At 38.8% G+C, this 16,119-nt stretch overlaps 1 protein-coding gene across 2 annotated transcripts; it reads right to left on the bottom strand.

Annotated features, from left to right (window-relative positions):
- Positions 1-149: 149 nt before the first annotated feature.
- On the bottom strand, positions 150-15,223 carry LOC130927782 (protein bicaudal D homolog 1-like). 2 transcript variants are annotated; one of them, XM_057853794.1, is made up of 11 exons: positions 14,666-15,223; positions 7,902-8,114; positions 5,665-5,817; positions 5,283-5,587; positions 4,478-4,652; positions 4,012-4,404; positions 2,891-3,069; positions 2,457-2,826; positions 2,185-2,379; positions 1,886-2,037; positions 150-1,709 (listed from the first exon to the last, which is right to left on the bottom strand). In XM_057853794.1, the coding sequence occupies exons 1-11, from the start codon at positions 14,903-14,905 to the stop codon at positions 899-901; spliced, it is 3,186 nt and encodes a 1,061-aa protein (XP_057709777.1). In that variant the 5' UTR covers positions 14,906-15,223; the 3' UTR covers positions 150-898. The 2 variants fall into 2 exon arrangements, with proteins under 2 accessions (XP_057709777.1, XP_057709778.1); XM_057853795.1 differs by having other exon boundaries at positions 151-1,709; positions 14,681-15,223.
- Between the last annotated feature and the right edge of the window lie 896 nt (positions 15,224-16,119).

Here is a 16,119-nt window from a genome sequence, read left to right as displayed (position 1 = left end):
GTCACACAAATTACACGGTTCCCGCGGGTCCTTAAAGAGCCGACTTACATAGGCGCCAGTTGAATGTCATTTGGCTGTAATGTTAATTTTTTTAGTCAAAAATCACAACCAACAGGTTTTTCTGCCATTGAAAATGAAGGAGAAATTTTGGCCGTTACAAATGAATGGAACAACGTACATGGCTGGCAGTGGCATCCAATTAGAAATGAATGAGAAAGTTTTTGGTGTGTTTTGGGGAACCGTAAGTTTTTGGCAAATTTTTTATCCAACTGTTATGCCCCTTCCTGTTATTTTTTATGTATGATTTATGCGAATTGGATAAAAAATGTAGGGCTGTTAGCTTTTGCATTACATTGCACTTCGCATTGCAGAGCTCCCATCTGAATAGGGTCAGAATACCACAATATGCACATCATGTTCAAGATATATTTAATTGAATGCACTACAAAAACAAGACATGTAATGTTCGAACCGATAATATATTATTTTCAGCAAAAAATAATTAACTTATAATCATGTTTACACGGAACTGAAGCTTTTTAGGTGAAATTCTTAACATATTTTACGCTTGCATGTCTAGTACTTGCAATAAGACATCAAGAAGCCGCAAACTACTGTCCTGCGGTCCTTAAGTTTGGTTACAATGAATCTCACGACAATTTTAGACAAAGTGGATAGTGCACTCAATATAAAGCCTATGTGATATGGTGTCAAAGGTCCAGTAAATTTTAAACAAATCTTGCTAAAAACACTCATGAAAAAGTCTATTAATGTCCTCTCTTGGACTGAATAAACAGAAGACTTGTGCTCCTGGTCTCGACTCCCTGAGAATGTCACGAAATATTTGAAATCTGTTGGCCAAGGGGTAGGCACAAGAAGGAGAAACTGAAATTTACAGTCAGTGTCGGGGTCGATAGGAACTGTAGTACCTGGGGTAGAGAGGAGTGTAGTGGCTAGAGTGACTGTAGTATGTCGGGGAATAACTGTGGGAGGACGAAGGTGGTATGTGATGGACTGAAGTCCCTGTCAACCTGGACAAAGGACGAGTTCGGGGTGAAGGACTCCACGAGGAGCTCTTTAATCCCAGAAAAGGGGAACGATAGGAAGGGGTTGTGCCAGTTTGGTTAGGTCTGGTTGCTGTCATAGCAGCACTTGGCGTATCCGGGGTGCTCTGTCTTGAAGGAGGTGAGCTACGGGAAAATGGGGAAGTAATTCTGAAACTATGAGAGTCGACGACAAACGTCCGCATTCCGAGGGTCCACCGGGACTGAGCCAACCTTGGAGGGGTTGATGACGTGGCTGAGACATCTAGAGATGGAGGGTTTTCCACCACCGGAGGTTCAGGTGGAGAGGCAATCGCTGGTGATGTTGGATTGCAAGAGGATGATGACTGTTTTGTTGGACTACTAAGGCAAGAAGGGGAGGAACTACTAGGGACCAAAACTGGACCAGAGTCTTGCACCAGGTCTGACGTTGACGCTGAGGTCGTGAGGTTTACTTTGGATGTGCCGGTCTTCCTGCGTGTAAATCTGCTCCCGCGGTTTCGGTGCGTTTGTTCTTGATCAAATGCTAAGTCCTCAAGGCGTTGGGTAAGGGCCAGTTTTTGTTGAATAGCCATTCGCAGAAGGGAGTTCAATGTCTTCTTTTCATCCTCAGCTGCCGCCAGCTGCCTTTGCATCTCATCCAATTGGGTGACATACTCATCACACCTGAGGAAAAGACCAATGAGATGAAGGCAATTCGTATTGTTCCGGTCAGTATATTTTGGTAGCAAATTCCCGATCATTTAGGACTATTGTCGCTGCAAACAATCTAGTAATGATAATTGAAAATCATTTCTTTCCGAGCTACTAAATTCTAAAAAAAAATCAGAGATGACGCGGACCTGGTGGCGAACATTGCTCGAACAGAGGAGAACGTCGCCGCATCTTCTTTCAAGGCCTTCAGCTCGTTCCTTAGCTTAGTCATTGTGTCAGTCACCATGGATTTCTCTGCCTCATACTTGCTTTTCAAGTTGGTAAGAGCTACCTCTGCTGTCTAGAAGAATACATGCAGACGTTAAGTTCTTGCTAGGGAGTAGCAAGTTGTGTAAAAAGAACTGCAGAACTCTGATGCAACTCTACTTTAAAAACAGTCAGAATAAAGGTGCTAATCAAACAGGATATACAATTTACACAATCTCACCTGTTTGTTAGCTTTAAGCACCAGTCGGAGAGTGGCTATCTGCTCTCTCTTGGTGCTGAGCAGAGATTTCAGTTTCAAGATCTCCTCCAAGCAGCTTTCCTTGTCCTTATCAAGCAAAGGAGCCAGTTCTCTGGCTTCAGCTCTTTGCCTGGAAAGCTGAAGAGCCTTGTCAACAGCCCTCTGTAGATGTTTCACCTGCAGAATTAAGTGAAGATTTATGTTGTTCGCTAGATTAATTTAGGATGTGTAAGAGAAGTACAAAATGCTCATACCTGGTCTCTGATGATGGCGTTAAGGTTGTAGATGTTCATAGGCTCTCTGCGTAGCTCCCCAGCTGGCTCCAGGGCGGGTGACGAGGACGATGAGGACGATGATGAGGCACTGATGCTGGGGGAGCGGGTCGGAGGACTGCAGGGAGGTAGGCTTTGCTCCGCCTGACCCTTCATGAGCTCCTTGCCCGCCTCCTTACCGTCTCTTCTCGGTTCTTTGGACGGAGACTCCGAGGGGCTCCGCGACTCCCCGGAAGTTGAGGTTGTTGAATTGGCCAGTCTTCTGGCAAGGCGTGGCGTGAGGAGAACTTTACTATTGTCGGAAGACATGGCTTTGAGACTGGCACAAAGACCCTTGAGTCCCCTGCCATGTCTAGAAGGGAAAATAATATGTTCAGGATCTCCTGAATTTTTGGGAAAGAAAACTTTCGTAAGACCTGTAGTAGTCCAGCATGACGCGGTCGGGCGTATCGTTGTTGCACAGACAAACATGATGGTAGAGCTGGGCGAGCTCCTCACTAAGCATCACCAGTTCATCCTGAGCAGCATTCAAAGCCCCCTGACTCTCACCGGCTGCCAGCTGAGTTGCCTGCAACTCCGCTTCCAAAGCAGACACCTGGGGGGAAAAAAATCTCAGTTGGTTGTCAGAACAATAGGGAGCAAAAACACTCTTAAAAAAAAAAATACCAAAAGACAAAGCACAAGAGAAAAAAAACGATCGAGGCAACCCAACAAGGACTGAACTTCCAAATAGAAACAGATGACAAAACATACACCTCATAAAATAGTGTCCAGCAGCATCCCCTTGTGGGGATAAGCGGTTACTAATGTACGGCTATAACACTAGGTGTTTACTTGAAGGAGGAGTCTTACTGCAAAATGACAACTTGGGGTGTGACAATATATCAAAAGGTCATATATGACAATAGTTTGTACCCCAAAAGGTTATCGAAATGCTCTGAATAAGAATATATCAGAATATATATCAACGATATATCGTTTTAAAAAAGTGTCACTGTTTAAAACAAAAATGAACAAACAGGTTGCACCAAAGTCTTCACTTAGAATAGTGTCTACATTAGCTCACTCGGTGCCATTGACAGCGGTAGACATCCAATTCATTCATTAGATTGGATGTCTAGCGCCATCAATGGCACTGAATAAAATACAATATTAAAATGACCTCATTGCCTGGTATTGTCTGCCACTGACGGCCACCCTCCCACTTCAAAAGGAGGATGGAAATAGCTTGTTTTTCTGTTTTTTACTTGTAGGTTGATTTTATGACCCATGTAGCCATAATTGTTGTATCGCCATATCGTGGGATCGTCGTTATCGCAAGCCTTGTATTGCGTATCGTATTGTGAGCTACCCAGTACGACTTCGTCAAATATGTACTATTGGCATCGGTTAAACTCCAGTGTAAAAATAATTTGTGCTTGCAAATATTTTTCAATGTTTTGTGCCAGTTTCGACTGAGAACCAGGACTGGACACCAATCCTTGGCGCTTCTTTCAAAACTGCAATTGAAAAAACGGTAGATAAACAATAATCTTACCTTCTCTTTTCCCTCCTGCCAGCTCTTTTCCAGTGAGGTTACCTTCTTCTCAAGTCTCTGTTGCAGTGCTTTTCCTCTTGGCTTTTCCTGTTCTACTTCCCCACTCTGAGCCATCCTGTCCCGCAGCAATGGAAAGATAGGACTTTTGTCCACTGTGCCATGCTTGTCCTCTTCATCTTCGTCCTCCTGAGCTAGATTACGTCCTTTATGGTCCTCAGGGTTGAGTAAAGAGTCCAAACTTTGGGCTCCCTGCTGCTCGCGGCGAAGAGCGGTGACCTTCTGGCTAAGGCGCAGGGTCTTCTCGTGTTGTTCCGACAGAGCCCCCTGAGTGTGTTGGAGCTTAGTCTGGGATTCTTGCAAACTGGTTATCAGTGCTATTTTCTCCCGCTCCACCTGAAGGAAGCAGAAGTGATGCAGCATCATTTCATCCTAAGCTAAGATAAGCTAACTTGTTGATGGAACTCACAGTCAAAAGTTGTTGCTTAAGCTTCTGGACCTCAGTCAGGTTCATCTCGCTGAACAGGTCCGAAGTCGCCACACCTTCTGTTTTCCGATTCGTACCTCGGCATTCTCCATTAGCACCGGTCACCGATCCAGAAGCTGCTTTTAATCGTGTTACGCCTTGCACATGGCCATTACATCTAGTGGTTCAGAGTGAAAAACAAGTAACATTTTGTGAAATTACTCGTGCATTCATTCTTAAGGTAAGTTTAAGTGGTTCGGCGAAGGTTAACGCTGCCTAAATCTGGGGCAAGTGGTGTTTTTGGAATTGTTTGCTCAATGTACAGGCTTGATTCCTTTTTGTTTCAACTGCTAGTCCGCTATATGATTGGAGAAACTGGTTTGCTAAGTTGAAGGTTGACTTGCACTGTATGATGAAGTACAAAAGACCTAGGGCCAGTGTGGACTCGAATTTTGGCCTGTTGAAAATCATGTTTTCAAAATCTGAAGAAATTCGAACAGGAATTAGCTTAGCTATTAGCTTGCTAGCTTATATATCAGTTTTTATTTTGAATACAGATTTCTTAAAATCTAATTCCGAAGTGTTCAGTAAATGCACATGTGAAACTCGTGAAGTTCAGTACCTTTAGCTAGGTTAAGAACCTTTGCATTAATGTTTTTACTGGTTCTAGTAGCTTTTTTTGGCCCCCGATACCTTTTCGACTTCACCAAACCATACTGAGAACCATTAGCAAAAAATGGACCAGTGATAAAACTTCCCTGGAGTCGTCGGACTACAAAATTACCCTAAACATATTCCACCGCAGTACCTTGTTGGCTCTTCTGAGGTTGGCGAGAGCAAAGTTGTTGGAGTAGCCGTGCCGCTAGGTGGGGCAGACGTGAACGTCAGGTGCGCACTTCCAGTGTACGCAACATCACACATGCTCAGATGGTGAACCAGCTCTCTGCGCAAGTGGTTCTTTTGCTCACGCTCACTCTTCAGAGACTCCAGAGCCTCCTCCAGATGGGAGTCAGAGATGTCCTTCAAACGTAGCGCATCTTGCAACTGACTGTCCAGATTGTCCGTTTCCTCTTCTAATACTTTAATTTCATGTTTTAAGCCTTCGTATTCCACCTGGATCGGACACATGTCATGGACCATCAACTTCGACACATTTTCAATTGGACTGAGATGTCTTAAAGAATCCTTACCTGATTCTGTTTGAGGGTTGAAACCAGTTTCTGCAGTGAAATGTTCTCCTCTTCCAGCTCTGTGTAGTCTTGAATTAGCCTTGATTCTCGAAACTTGTACTCCCTAACTTCCTCTCGCATGCGGCTACGCTGAAGCTCCAGCATCTCATTACTCTGCGGAGAAGAAAGATATGGTTTTTGTTCCGGTCACCTAATTCGCATATCAAAAAGGTCCCAAAATCAAAGCCATTTTTTGGCAATGACTGTCAATTCTGCCAAAATTTTACTTAAAACCCATTGATTTCCAATAGTACATCTCCCACAAAAAAAAATTTCAACTCGGACCTACAAAAAAAAAAGTATTTGCTGGTCATTATTTTTTTTTAAATTCCGATCCAGACTTCCGATCCAGTTTTTTTTAAAAAAAAAAGTCCGGTCCGCGTTTTCCAGCACACCGATTTACATAATCCATTCCAGTTTTGCTTTGGTTTCCCTAAAATCCAGTCCGCATTTTACGGCACACCTTCAACACACTACATTTACATTACCGTCTCCCAATTTACCGAGAGACTTTATCGGTAAAAATGTCAGCTGTGTGGGATCATTTCACCTTAAAGGACGACAAAGACGAGGCAAAGAGCAACATATGCCACAATAAAGTCAAGCGTCGTGGTAAAGCTGTAAGAAGTTTTAATGCAACCAACCTAATCAAGCATTTAGCGAAATACCACCACAAACAATATGAGGAGTATGTTAAGAAAACCGAAGACAAAAACAAAGGTCCTACACAACTAACACTGGCAGAAACTTTTGCTATGCGTGACAAACTGGCACTCGACAGTCCCAAAGCCCAGGGAATAACAAGAGTTATTGCCGAACAATTCATTCTGGATGACGAGCCATTATCTCACGTGAGTGAAGACGCACCATCCAACACGCGATTCGGCCGCTGAAGATTCGAGAACGATTCACAAACATCCAAATTCCGATTATTGAAATATGTCAAGTAAAGCGGAACTAATACACAGCGCGGTCTTCGGGACGCAATGAGAAACTGACCACATTGCGTCCCGAAAGTAAACATAACTTGTCTTAGACCCGGGTAATGCCAATGCTCAACTCACGGCTTTAGCTCAACTCATGCCGCTGGATAAAAAACACAAGAATACCTGATTTCTGCTGACAGCCGCAACAAACTACGTCAACGTCGTTTTACTGGAGATAATAGATATCATATGTATATAGAACCAGATGCTACACGACAGACTCGACTGCGTTAGCAACATTGAAGTATTGAAAACCAGATGCGTTAGTAAACAGCCGCCATCTTAAAGCAGAAGACTTCCCTAGTAGGCTGTTGTGAACCTTCCAAGCGAACCTAATTAAGTTTTTATCTAAAATACTCCTAAATCGGCAAAATCTTGACTTGAATCTATCTTCAAAACAGTTTTAAAACTTTCACATGTCGAAAGTAGACAGAAGGGAAATTATGGAATAACGGGAGCAATTTTAACAACTTTAACAGTTGATTCGCAAAATTAAATGAATTGAATGTAGTTTAAAGCTGCTGATACAGAATGGGGACTTGAGTATTTTATTTACTGTTTTAAAATGTTAACTTGATACTGAAATAGTCGTTTATTTAAACCTAAGAGGCTTTTTATACAATTTTTGTAACTAATGCACGAAATATTAAAAGCATCTAAGAGCTTGGGGGATTTGGGGGATTTTCCACTGAGGTTGTTGGTGTGTTTTGCTTTTTTAAGACCGTTTACAATATCATTTGCACGTTTTACTGACTGACAATGCCATTTCTGTTTGTTATTTATAATGTTTTGTGTTTGTCACTGAATTAACAGGTCAGTTTCTTGTTACCAACCGTTGTGTGTTATTCAAACTCACCTAATTCAGCTGGCTAGTTGTTATCAAGGGTACTAAAACCTTTTTCAACATGAGTCTGACAACTAACTAAGGAGGCTAAATGACTTTAAACTTTAACACATGCTCAGATAGGTCGGTATCGGCCAGTATCGGATCTGAAGTGCAAAACATTATCGGTATTGGATCGGAAGTGCGAAAACCTGGATCGGGACATCCCTAGAACAAATATTGACAAAAACGTTCATGTACGTTTTCAGTGGCCTTATTCAGATCTCAAAATGTATAGGAAGTGACCGTGGAATGCCCAAAAATCATTGGAAAGTGATCCAAAATCAACAAGAAGTGCCTGGAAATGGCCTGTAATTAACAAGAAGTACCTCCCGCAGCTGCTGCAGCAGGCAGGTCAGGTGATCATTGTCAGCCTTTGCATTGGCCGCAGTTGCCTGGCAGCATTTGACCTCGGCCTGGAGCTCCAGGAGACGGCTCATGTAGTAGGCTTCCTTGGTGGCAGACTCCTCCAGAAGCGTCTCCTCGTTGGTCTCGCCATCCTCGGCCACCTTACGCTGGGTGGAGTAAGCCTGGCCAAAAGCCTAAACGGAGCAACAGATTACAAATTGTACAATGCTCCAAAGAAATTAGAGGAACACTTGGAAAACACATCAGATCTAAACAGGGGGAAATTATCTTGACTATCTCCCCTGATAATAAGTAGGTGATGTATTAGTAACAAAATTATGCCACATAATTTGATAGAAATAAAAATGTTCACCCCATCGAGGAGGGACATCAAAGTCACCTCAAAAATGATACGGATGCGATCCCCCAGGACACACCCAGTTGTAAAAGCACGTGGGGACCACACAAACGACTGAGAATCATTTTGAGTTGCTAAAATGATAATTAATTTAGTGGGTAAAGAAAGCCCAACGCAAGGCATTCTGGGGAATATAAGGTATTAAAAGAGAAATAAAAGTGCAGCGGTGCTAAGGGGGAGATTAAACTGGAGTAATGGAAAATAAATGGAGGCGGGGAATGGTTAAAAGGATGACTGATAATCAGATTTAAAAATACTTCGTTCTAGTCCCTTGGCATAGGTCTTTTGTTTTGCTGTCCTCATCCTGTCACAGCGCTATTGTTCTCAACAGCGCTGCAAATAGGCAACGTGATGTTCGGTTTGACCGAGGAAAACTGCAGTGCAAGTCATATTGCAATCCTCTGGGACTAAAATGGATTTGGTACTTTAAATTCTGTAAAAATAGGACATTTTTGAGACATAATTGATGCAGATTACCGTATGTGTACTTGCATTATCGTAGACTAGATTTTTTGGATTAGATTTTTGGGTGATGAGGGCAAAGGTCACGAGTTCAGAAAAGGAATTTCGTAATAACTCCAGATTGATTAAAGGGATTATTTGGTTATTATTAGCACGTTTTTAATGTGACATGGAAGAGGTGATTAAATTTGGGGTCATGGGGTCTCAGACTTTTGTGAATTTGACTGCATAGGCGGAGGTCGGGTCTCTCAGAGTGCTCCATTAGTTCAATTTAAAATAAATATATATATTTTTAAATATTAAAAAAAAAGAAAAAGATAATAGGTACAGTTTTTCCTTTTTTCAATTGATGCAAAAAAACTATATTTAAAATTTGTAGTTTTTTTTTATTTAGAAATAAATTAGAAAATTCAAATTAAATGAATACAAATGTTTTTCATTCTCAAGTATATTGATTTTAAAAATATATATTTTTGTAAAATTCAAACAAACGTAAAGGAAATTAAAAAATGAATAACTAAAAAAATAAAAATATTTTTTACTTTTATTTATATTTTTTGGGTTAAATAAAAAATGGTAATCAAGTTTTTTTTGTGAAAAACTATGAAGAAAATGAAAATGACAACTAAATAAATTTAAACAGTTTTTTTTCATTATTTATTCCATTTTTTAATTAAATAAAAAACATCTGATTTATATTTTGAAAAAATATTTACCGTTTTTTTTTTATTAGAAAAATAGAAAATAAAAATGAGAACTAACGAAATAAATATTTTTCTTTCAATCAAAAAACAAACTGTCATTAGGTTTTTTGTTTTGAATTCTTTTTTCATTTAAAAATAAAGTAAATAAATAGAAAATAAAAATGAAAAAAATAGAAATACGTAGTTTTTAACCAAAATATAAAAATAATTAAAACTGTTTTTTATGAAAAACTTTAAATGTAAAATAAAGGAATATATTTACTGTCTCCTTTTTAAAAATAAAAAGGTGAAACAATAAAGAGAATGCAATTACGTCTCATTCAAATTTTCACACATTTTACTTAAAAATAATTAATAATTAAAATTATTAAAATAAATACATAAAAATATATACGAGAAGCTTAGCTATTAAGATGCTAAAAAAAAAAAAGACAATCGGAATCATTTTTAGTCTCCAAACGACTATCAAAATAGTTGTCAATTCATATGATTGTCAATTACCGTATTTTTCTGACTCTAAGTCGCACCAGCCAAACTATGAAAAAAGTGTTGTTATAGTCCAGAAAATACAGTCCATTCATAATAGCAGCCATAATTGACAGAAGTCATAAATACAATGATGCTATGGTCAAATTATTGACAAAATACGTACATTCATGCACGACATGACACTAATAATAAAAAAAAAACAAAAAAAACATATAAACTCAGATACATCTCATCTTAAATCTCAAACTGAATTGTATAAACGATGAATGTTCCAGCTTCTTGATGAAATTATTATGACCTCATTGTGATGAATAATTCATAACAGCGCTTCCACAGACAGTCTGCTCTTAAGTACCTCTGGTCTGTGGCTCTGTTATACACCAGGAAACTACAGCTTAAAAAAATTAACACAAAGCCAGAGATATTTTTGTATCACTCTAAAAACCTCAGTAGAAATGTGACCGACAGTATCCAATGACAACATAGCGTTGACAGTGACATCACAGCTGTTTTTAGTACTTCCACTCTTGCCCGCTCCATTTTTTATGAACTCGCTCACTATAAATACATCAACAAATTCACTTCCAGAGCTTTTCAAACACAACACCTTCAAGAGCCATTTGGACAAGACTGAGGTTAAAGATCTGGAAAAAAACACTCATTACATTACAGTGCTGATTTATACTTTTATCGATTATGCGCTAAATCCTTATTCAACACACCGGTCCAAAGTTTGTTGCCTACACAGTTGTGTTATCTTAAGAGTATTGAATAGTATTATACAGTATCTAATGGTTTGTGATGGTTAAAAAAGCCATTTGAAACTGTGACAGTTATGAAAAATACAAAAATGATGATCGTTTTGGAGTTCTATGGACTGAATAGTTCATAAGTTGAATGATTCATTTCATAGGATACCTGAAAATAGCTAGCTAGCTAGTTGTAAAGGTCCAAGTGGTCAGTATGCGGTCTATCAAATTGCAATTTAGCAAGCTATGAAGATGCTAATGCTAAGTATGCAGTTTTTCAATACTTGATTATATTTTAGAATAAATGGATATTGCTAGCTAGCTATATAGGTGCTAGTGCTGAGCGCACATTCTGTCAAAACTTGATTGACGTGTCAAAATTTGATAGTGGAAATAAAAAGTGCAATATAGCTACTGTAGCTAGTACTCTGCGCATAGTCTCTCAATACATGTCACTGAAAATAAATAGATTACCTAGCGACATAGACGCTAGTGATCAGCGTGCAGTCTGTCAATAATTAATTGTGATTTAAAATAGATTAGCTTGCGATATAGATGCTAGTGTTGAGCACACGGTCTGTTAATACTTGATTGTCACTGAAAAGGAATAGATTAGCAAGCAGTATAGATGCTAGTACTCAGTGCGCGGTCTGTTAATACTTAATTGTCACTGAAAATTAATAGATTAGCTAGCTATATAAATGTAGTGCTCAGAGCATGGTCTGTTCATACTTAACTGTTACTGAAAATGAAGAGATTAGCTAGCTATATAGATGCTACTTCTCAGCGTGTTAGTAATTGATTGTCACTGAAAAAGAATATATTAGCTAAAAAAAATATAGATGCTAGTGCTTAGCGTGCAGTCTGTCAAAACTTAATTGTCGCTGAAAATAGATAAGCTATCTATAGAGACGCTAGTACTCAGTGTGTGGTCTGTCAATACTTGATTGTCACTGAAAATAGATACACTATATAAATGCTAGTGCTCAGCACGCGGTGCATCAGTACTTGATTGTTACTTAAGATATATAGATTAATAGAGCTTGCTAGCTAGCTATCTATATGGCTGCTAGTGCACAAGGTACATCAATACTTGATTGTTGCTGAAAATACAGTGCCCTCCATAATTATTGGCACCGATGAAAAAGAAGTGTTTTTTAGTTTCTAATATATATTTTTTTAATTCAAATAATATGAAACCTTAATGGGAAAAAAGAGAAAAATACAACCTTCTATACAAGTGCATTCATTCAGTGGGGAAAAAATCCGACATAAAGAAAGAATTATTTGACATCAAATAATGTGTGTCACAATTATTAGCACCCCTGGTGTTAATACTTTGTACAACCCCCTTTTGCCAACCAAACAGCACCTATTCTTCTCCTGCTTGATTTTGTGTCTGATGAACCATTTCTGTGTAGATTTGGCCATATGTTTAGGGTCATTGTCTTGCTGAAAGACCCAGTGACGACCCATCTTCAGCTTTCGGGCAGAGGGCAACAGATTTTGATTTAAAATGTCCTGGTATTTCAAAGCATTCATGATGCCATGCACCCTAACAAGGTTCCCAGGGCCTTTGGAAGCGAAACAGCCCCACAGCATCACTGACCCACCCCATACTTCACAGTGGGTATGAGGTGCTTTTCAGCATGCGCATCTTTCGTGGCACGCCAGACACACTTAGAGTGTTTGTTGCCAAAAAGCTCAATCTTGGTCTCATCTGACCAAAGCACACGGTCCCAGTTGAAGCATGGGATTGTTGGTATTTTTGTGTGAGATAGAAATGGTTCACCAGACACAAAATCAAGCTCCTCCCATGGCCATCTCAGTCCCCAAACCTTGTTTTGTTGGCAAAAGGGGGTTGTACAAAGTGTTAACACCAGGGGTGCTAATAATTGTGACACACATTATTTGATGTCAATTTTTTTTTTCTTTATGTGGGATTTTTTCCCTACTGAATGAATGCACTTGTATTGAAGGTTGGATTTTTCTCTTTTTTCCCATTAAGGTCCCATATTATTTGAATTAAAAATATATATATATTAGAAGCTAAAAAACACATCTTTTTCAGGGGTGCCAATAATTATGGAGGGCATGCTGTAGATGGCTCAATTTAGCTTTCTAGGCATATAAATGTTCCGTGTGTTATCCATCAAAACTTGTTTTGACACGAGATGGTGAGTATTTGCCTGAGAGTATTGTTGTATTGTCTGTCTGAACATGTTGCCCCACCAGCTGTTGCTGAAAGAACCATACCAGTGGAACTAATGCTACATGTTCGCTTGTCTATTTTGTTTTTCATTGTTTGCTTGAATAATCAAGTAATTTGGTTAATGCTATTGCTCATCACTATTAAATTATAATCCAATTATATTTTACACAATGCTTCTTTGTTATTGCTGCAGTCCCAGTATCGGATTTCTCCCTCTCTCTCCTCCTACCCTCAGACCGCCACTTCATTCTCAGATTTCTTGAAAGGTTTTTGCTCTAAATGTTTCATATTTTAAATGATTAATTATCAAAATAATTACTTGATTTGCTTTGTGTGTGTTTGTTTCTTTTTATGAAAATATAAATTATAGCCTTTTTCCAATGGTGCCCCCAGGGGGGGATGGACAGGGCCATGCCCCCCACCCCCAGATAATTTACGTAATATTGAATATAAGACAATAAACCAAAGTATGTCATTAGGCATTTTCTTAAAGGGACAGACAAAACCTAGCATAAATGTAAAAGAAGGTTGCTCAAAGTATGAAACTCGGTATTGGAAAAATTCTTTTTGTGCATGCAAAAATTGTGTGATTTTTCTTTTCTTTTTTTTTTTTTTTAGTGCAACAATAAAAACGTTAAAAACATGAGAGCAAAAACATTCTGTGCACTGGTGGCAAAAAAAAATGTATATAATTATTAGGGCTGTCAAAATTATCGTGTTAATGGGCGTTAATTAATTTTTTAAATTATCACGTTAAAATATTTGACGCAATTAACGCAGATGCCCCGCTCAGACAGATTTAAATGACAGTACAGTGAAACGCTCACTTGTTGTGTTTTATGGAGTTTTGCCGCCCTCTGCTGGCGCTTGGGTGCGAATGATTTTATAGGCTTCAGCACCCATGAGCATTGTGTAAGTAATTGTTGACATCAACAATGGCGGGCTACTAGTTTATTTTTTGATTGAAAATTTTACAAATTTTATTAAAACGAAAACATTAAGAGGGGTTTTAATATAACATTTCTATAACTTGTACTAACATTTTTCTTTTAAGAACTACAAGTCCCTCTATCCATGGATCGCTTTAACAGAATGTTAATAATGTTAATGCCATCTTGTTGATTTATTGTTATAATAAACAAATACAGTCCTTATGTACCATATGTTGAAGTATATATCCGTCTTGTGTCTTATCTTTCCATTCCAACAATAATTTACAGAAAAATATTGCATATTATATAGATGGTTTGAATTGCGATTAATTGTGATTAATTACGATGAATTAATTTCTAAGCAGTAATTAACTCGATTAAAAATTTTAATCGTTTGACAGCCCTAATAATTTTGCGAGAATCAAAATATTTTCACACACCCACCAAAAATATTTTTGCAAGCACAATTTTTTTTCGCGAGTGCACACATTTTTTTCCATTCATTTTTAACTTTATACTGATGATTTCTATATATGTTAATGATGTCACAAGAAAGGGCCGGTAACCTGGGATCATTGAGAGTTATAGCTAGTTTTCTACTGGAAATTGTAATGTTTCAAATTTGAAAGGTTTAAAGGTTTGTCACCCCTGAAAGTGTCACTGGATTCTTCCTTTACTAAATTGCTCCAAAATATTTTCAACAAGTCAAACTTCACCATCATGCTCTGTAAAATGCTGCAAAACACTTTTTTGGGGGGGTCAAAGTAACAAAGCCATACCCCTGTTGAGCCCACCTCCTGCAGCTGCTCCAACTCCAGCCTGAGCGCCTCCTGCTCGGCCTCCAGCTCTGCATACTGCTGCTTCAAGCTCTGGTTCTCCTCTAGAACCGCGAGCCCGCACTCCGCCGCACGGATTTTCTCGCGGTTGGCTTCCGCCAACTCCCTGGTCAGACGCTCCACCTCAGCCTGGTACTCCTCCACTGTATCCCCGCATCCTCCCGCAGCTCCCCCGGCGGCCATCGCCCCTCTCTGCGTAGGATGATGGGATCTATGCACCCACGGGAGGGAGAAAGAGCGCGCTAGAAATCCACAGCGACACCCAAAACTGTTTCAAAACAAGCAATAAATATCCACAAAGTGTCCTCATTCTCATCTTCAGCCATCTGACGCTGAATGTGAGGCATGTCCTATTATCCGCATCCGCGTCCACTCCCTCTGTTTTCTGCTTATTCACCAGCTTCCAGTCGCCATCAGTGGCCGCATCCGAGAAGCAAGGCATCCCCTTTGTGTGATCCAGCTGCAGACCAGGTTACAATACTACACTACTTCCTAGTGAAACGCTACAACGCCGCATGCGCGCTTATACTATATTTTATGACCCATCTATAACCACGTGTGTGGAAAAAAAGGTCTATTGCTATCACAACAACTATACTACAAATTGAGAATAGATATATGACATTAAAAAAGTGTTCCCTATAAATAATGTAGTATATGAAATTGATAAATAAGACAACATTTTACTATTAGGAATTCACAGAAATTAGAAATCAGCACGTTAAATAGAAGACACACATTTTTAATGTTGTGTAAGCTTTAAATCATCCATCAGGGAGCGCTATATCAAAAAAAGTTGGAGTCGGCTGCCATCTTGAAGCAGAGAGAGTTACTGCACTAAAATACTCAGCAAAAATATACATAAAATGATATATATTTTTTCTCATTTTTAATGTACTTTAATGAACTATCTCGAGCTGGTTTAGCATCTACTTGAAAGCAAAAACATTAGTGAAATATTAAATCTTAATTTTTTAAAATTTTGTCATCAAGTGTTAATTTAATAAATCACTGACGTCTATGAAGAACAACTATGAAAACTGAGTTTTTAAGGAGACTGTATTTTAAAACGCATACTCCACTGACCGTTATTTTTGTTGAACGGCACTGGCACAAAATGGCCGACAAGTAACGACGCTAGTCCTCATTGGCCAACACTTGCGATTTATAAAACAAATATGATATTTGTGCTTTAGAACATTCAAGCACATTCAATTCAACACCTTGAAGATAAAATGTTGACATTTTAAATCATTTTGCTTTTGTGAATGAATAGGGATTTTTTTTTGTTTGTTTTTTTTTTGGGTGGGGACATGAATATTTTATATTTATATATGAGGGAGCTTTGCAAAGCAAAGTTAATCGAATACTAATCGAGAAATAATTCGCATTAGTAA

This window comes from Corythoichthys intestinalis, chromosome 13 (assembly GCF_030265065.1).
Source record: "Corythoichthys intestinalis isolate RoL2023-P3 chromosome 13, ASM3026506v1, whole genome shotgun sequence".
NCBI classification, from domain to species: Eukaryota; Metazoa; Chordata; class Actinopteri; order Syngnathiformes; family Syngnathidae; genus Corythoichthys; species Corythoichthys intestinalis.
Note: the sequence above shows the minus strand (reverse complement) of the source record. Positions and strands in the feature narration are given on the sequence as shown.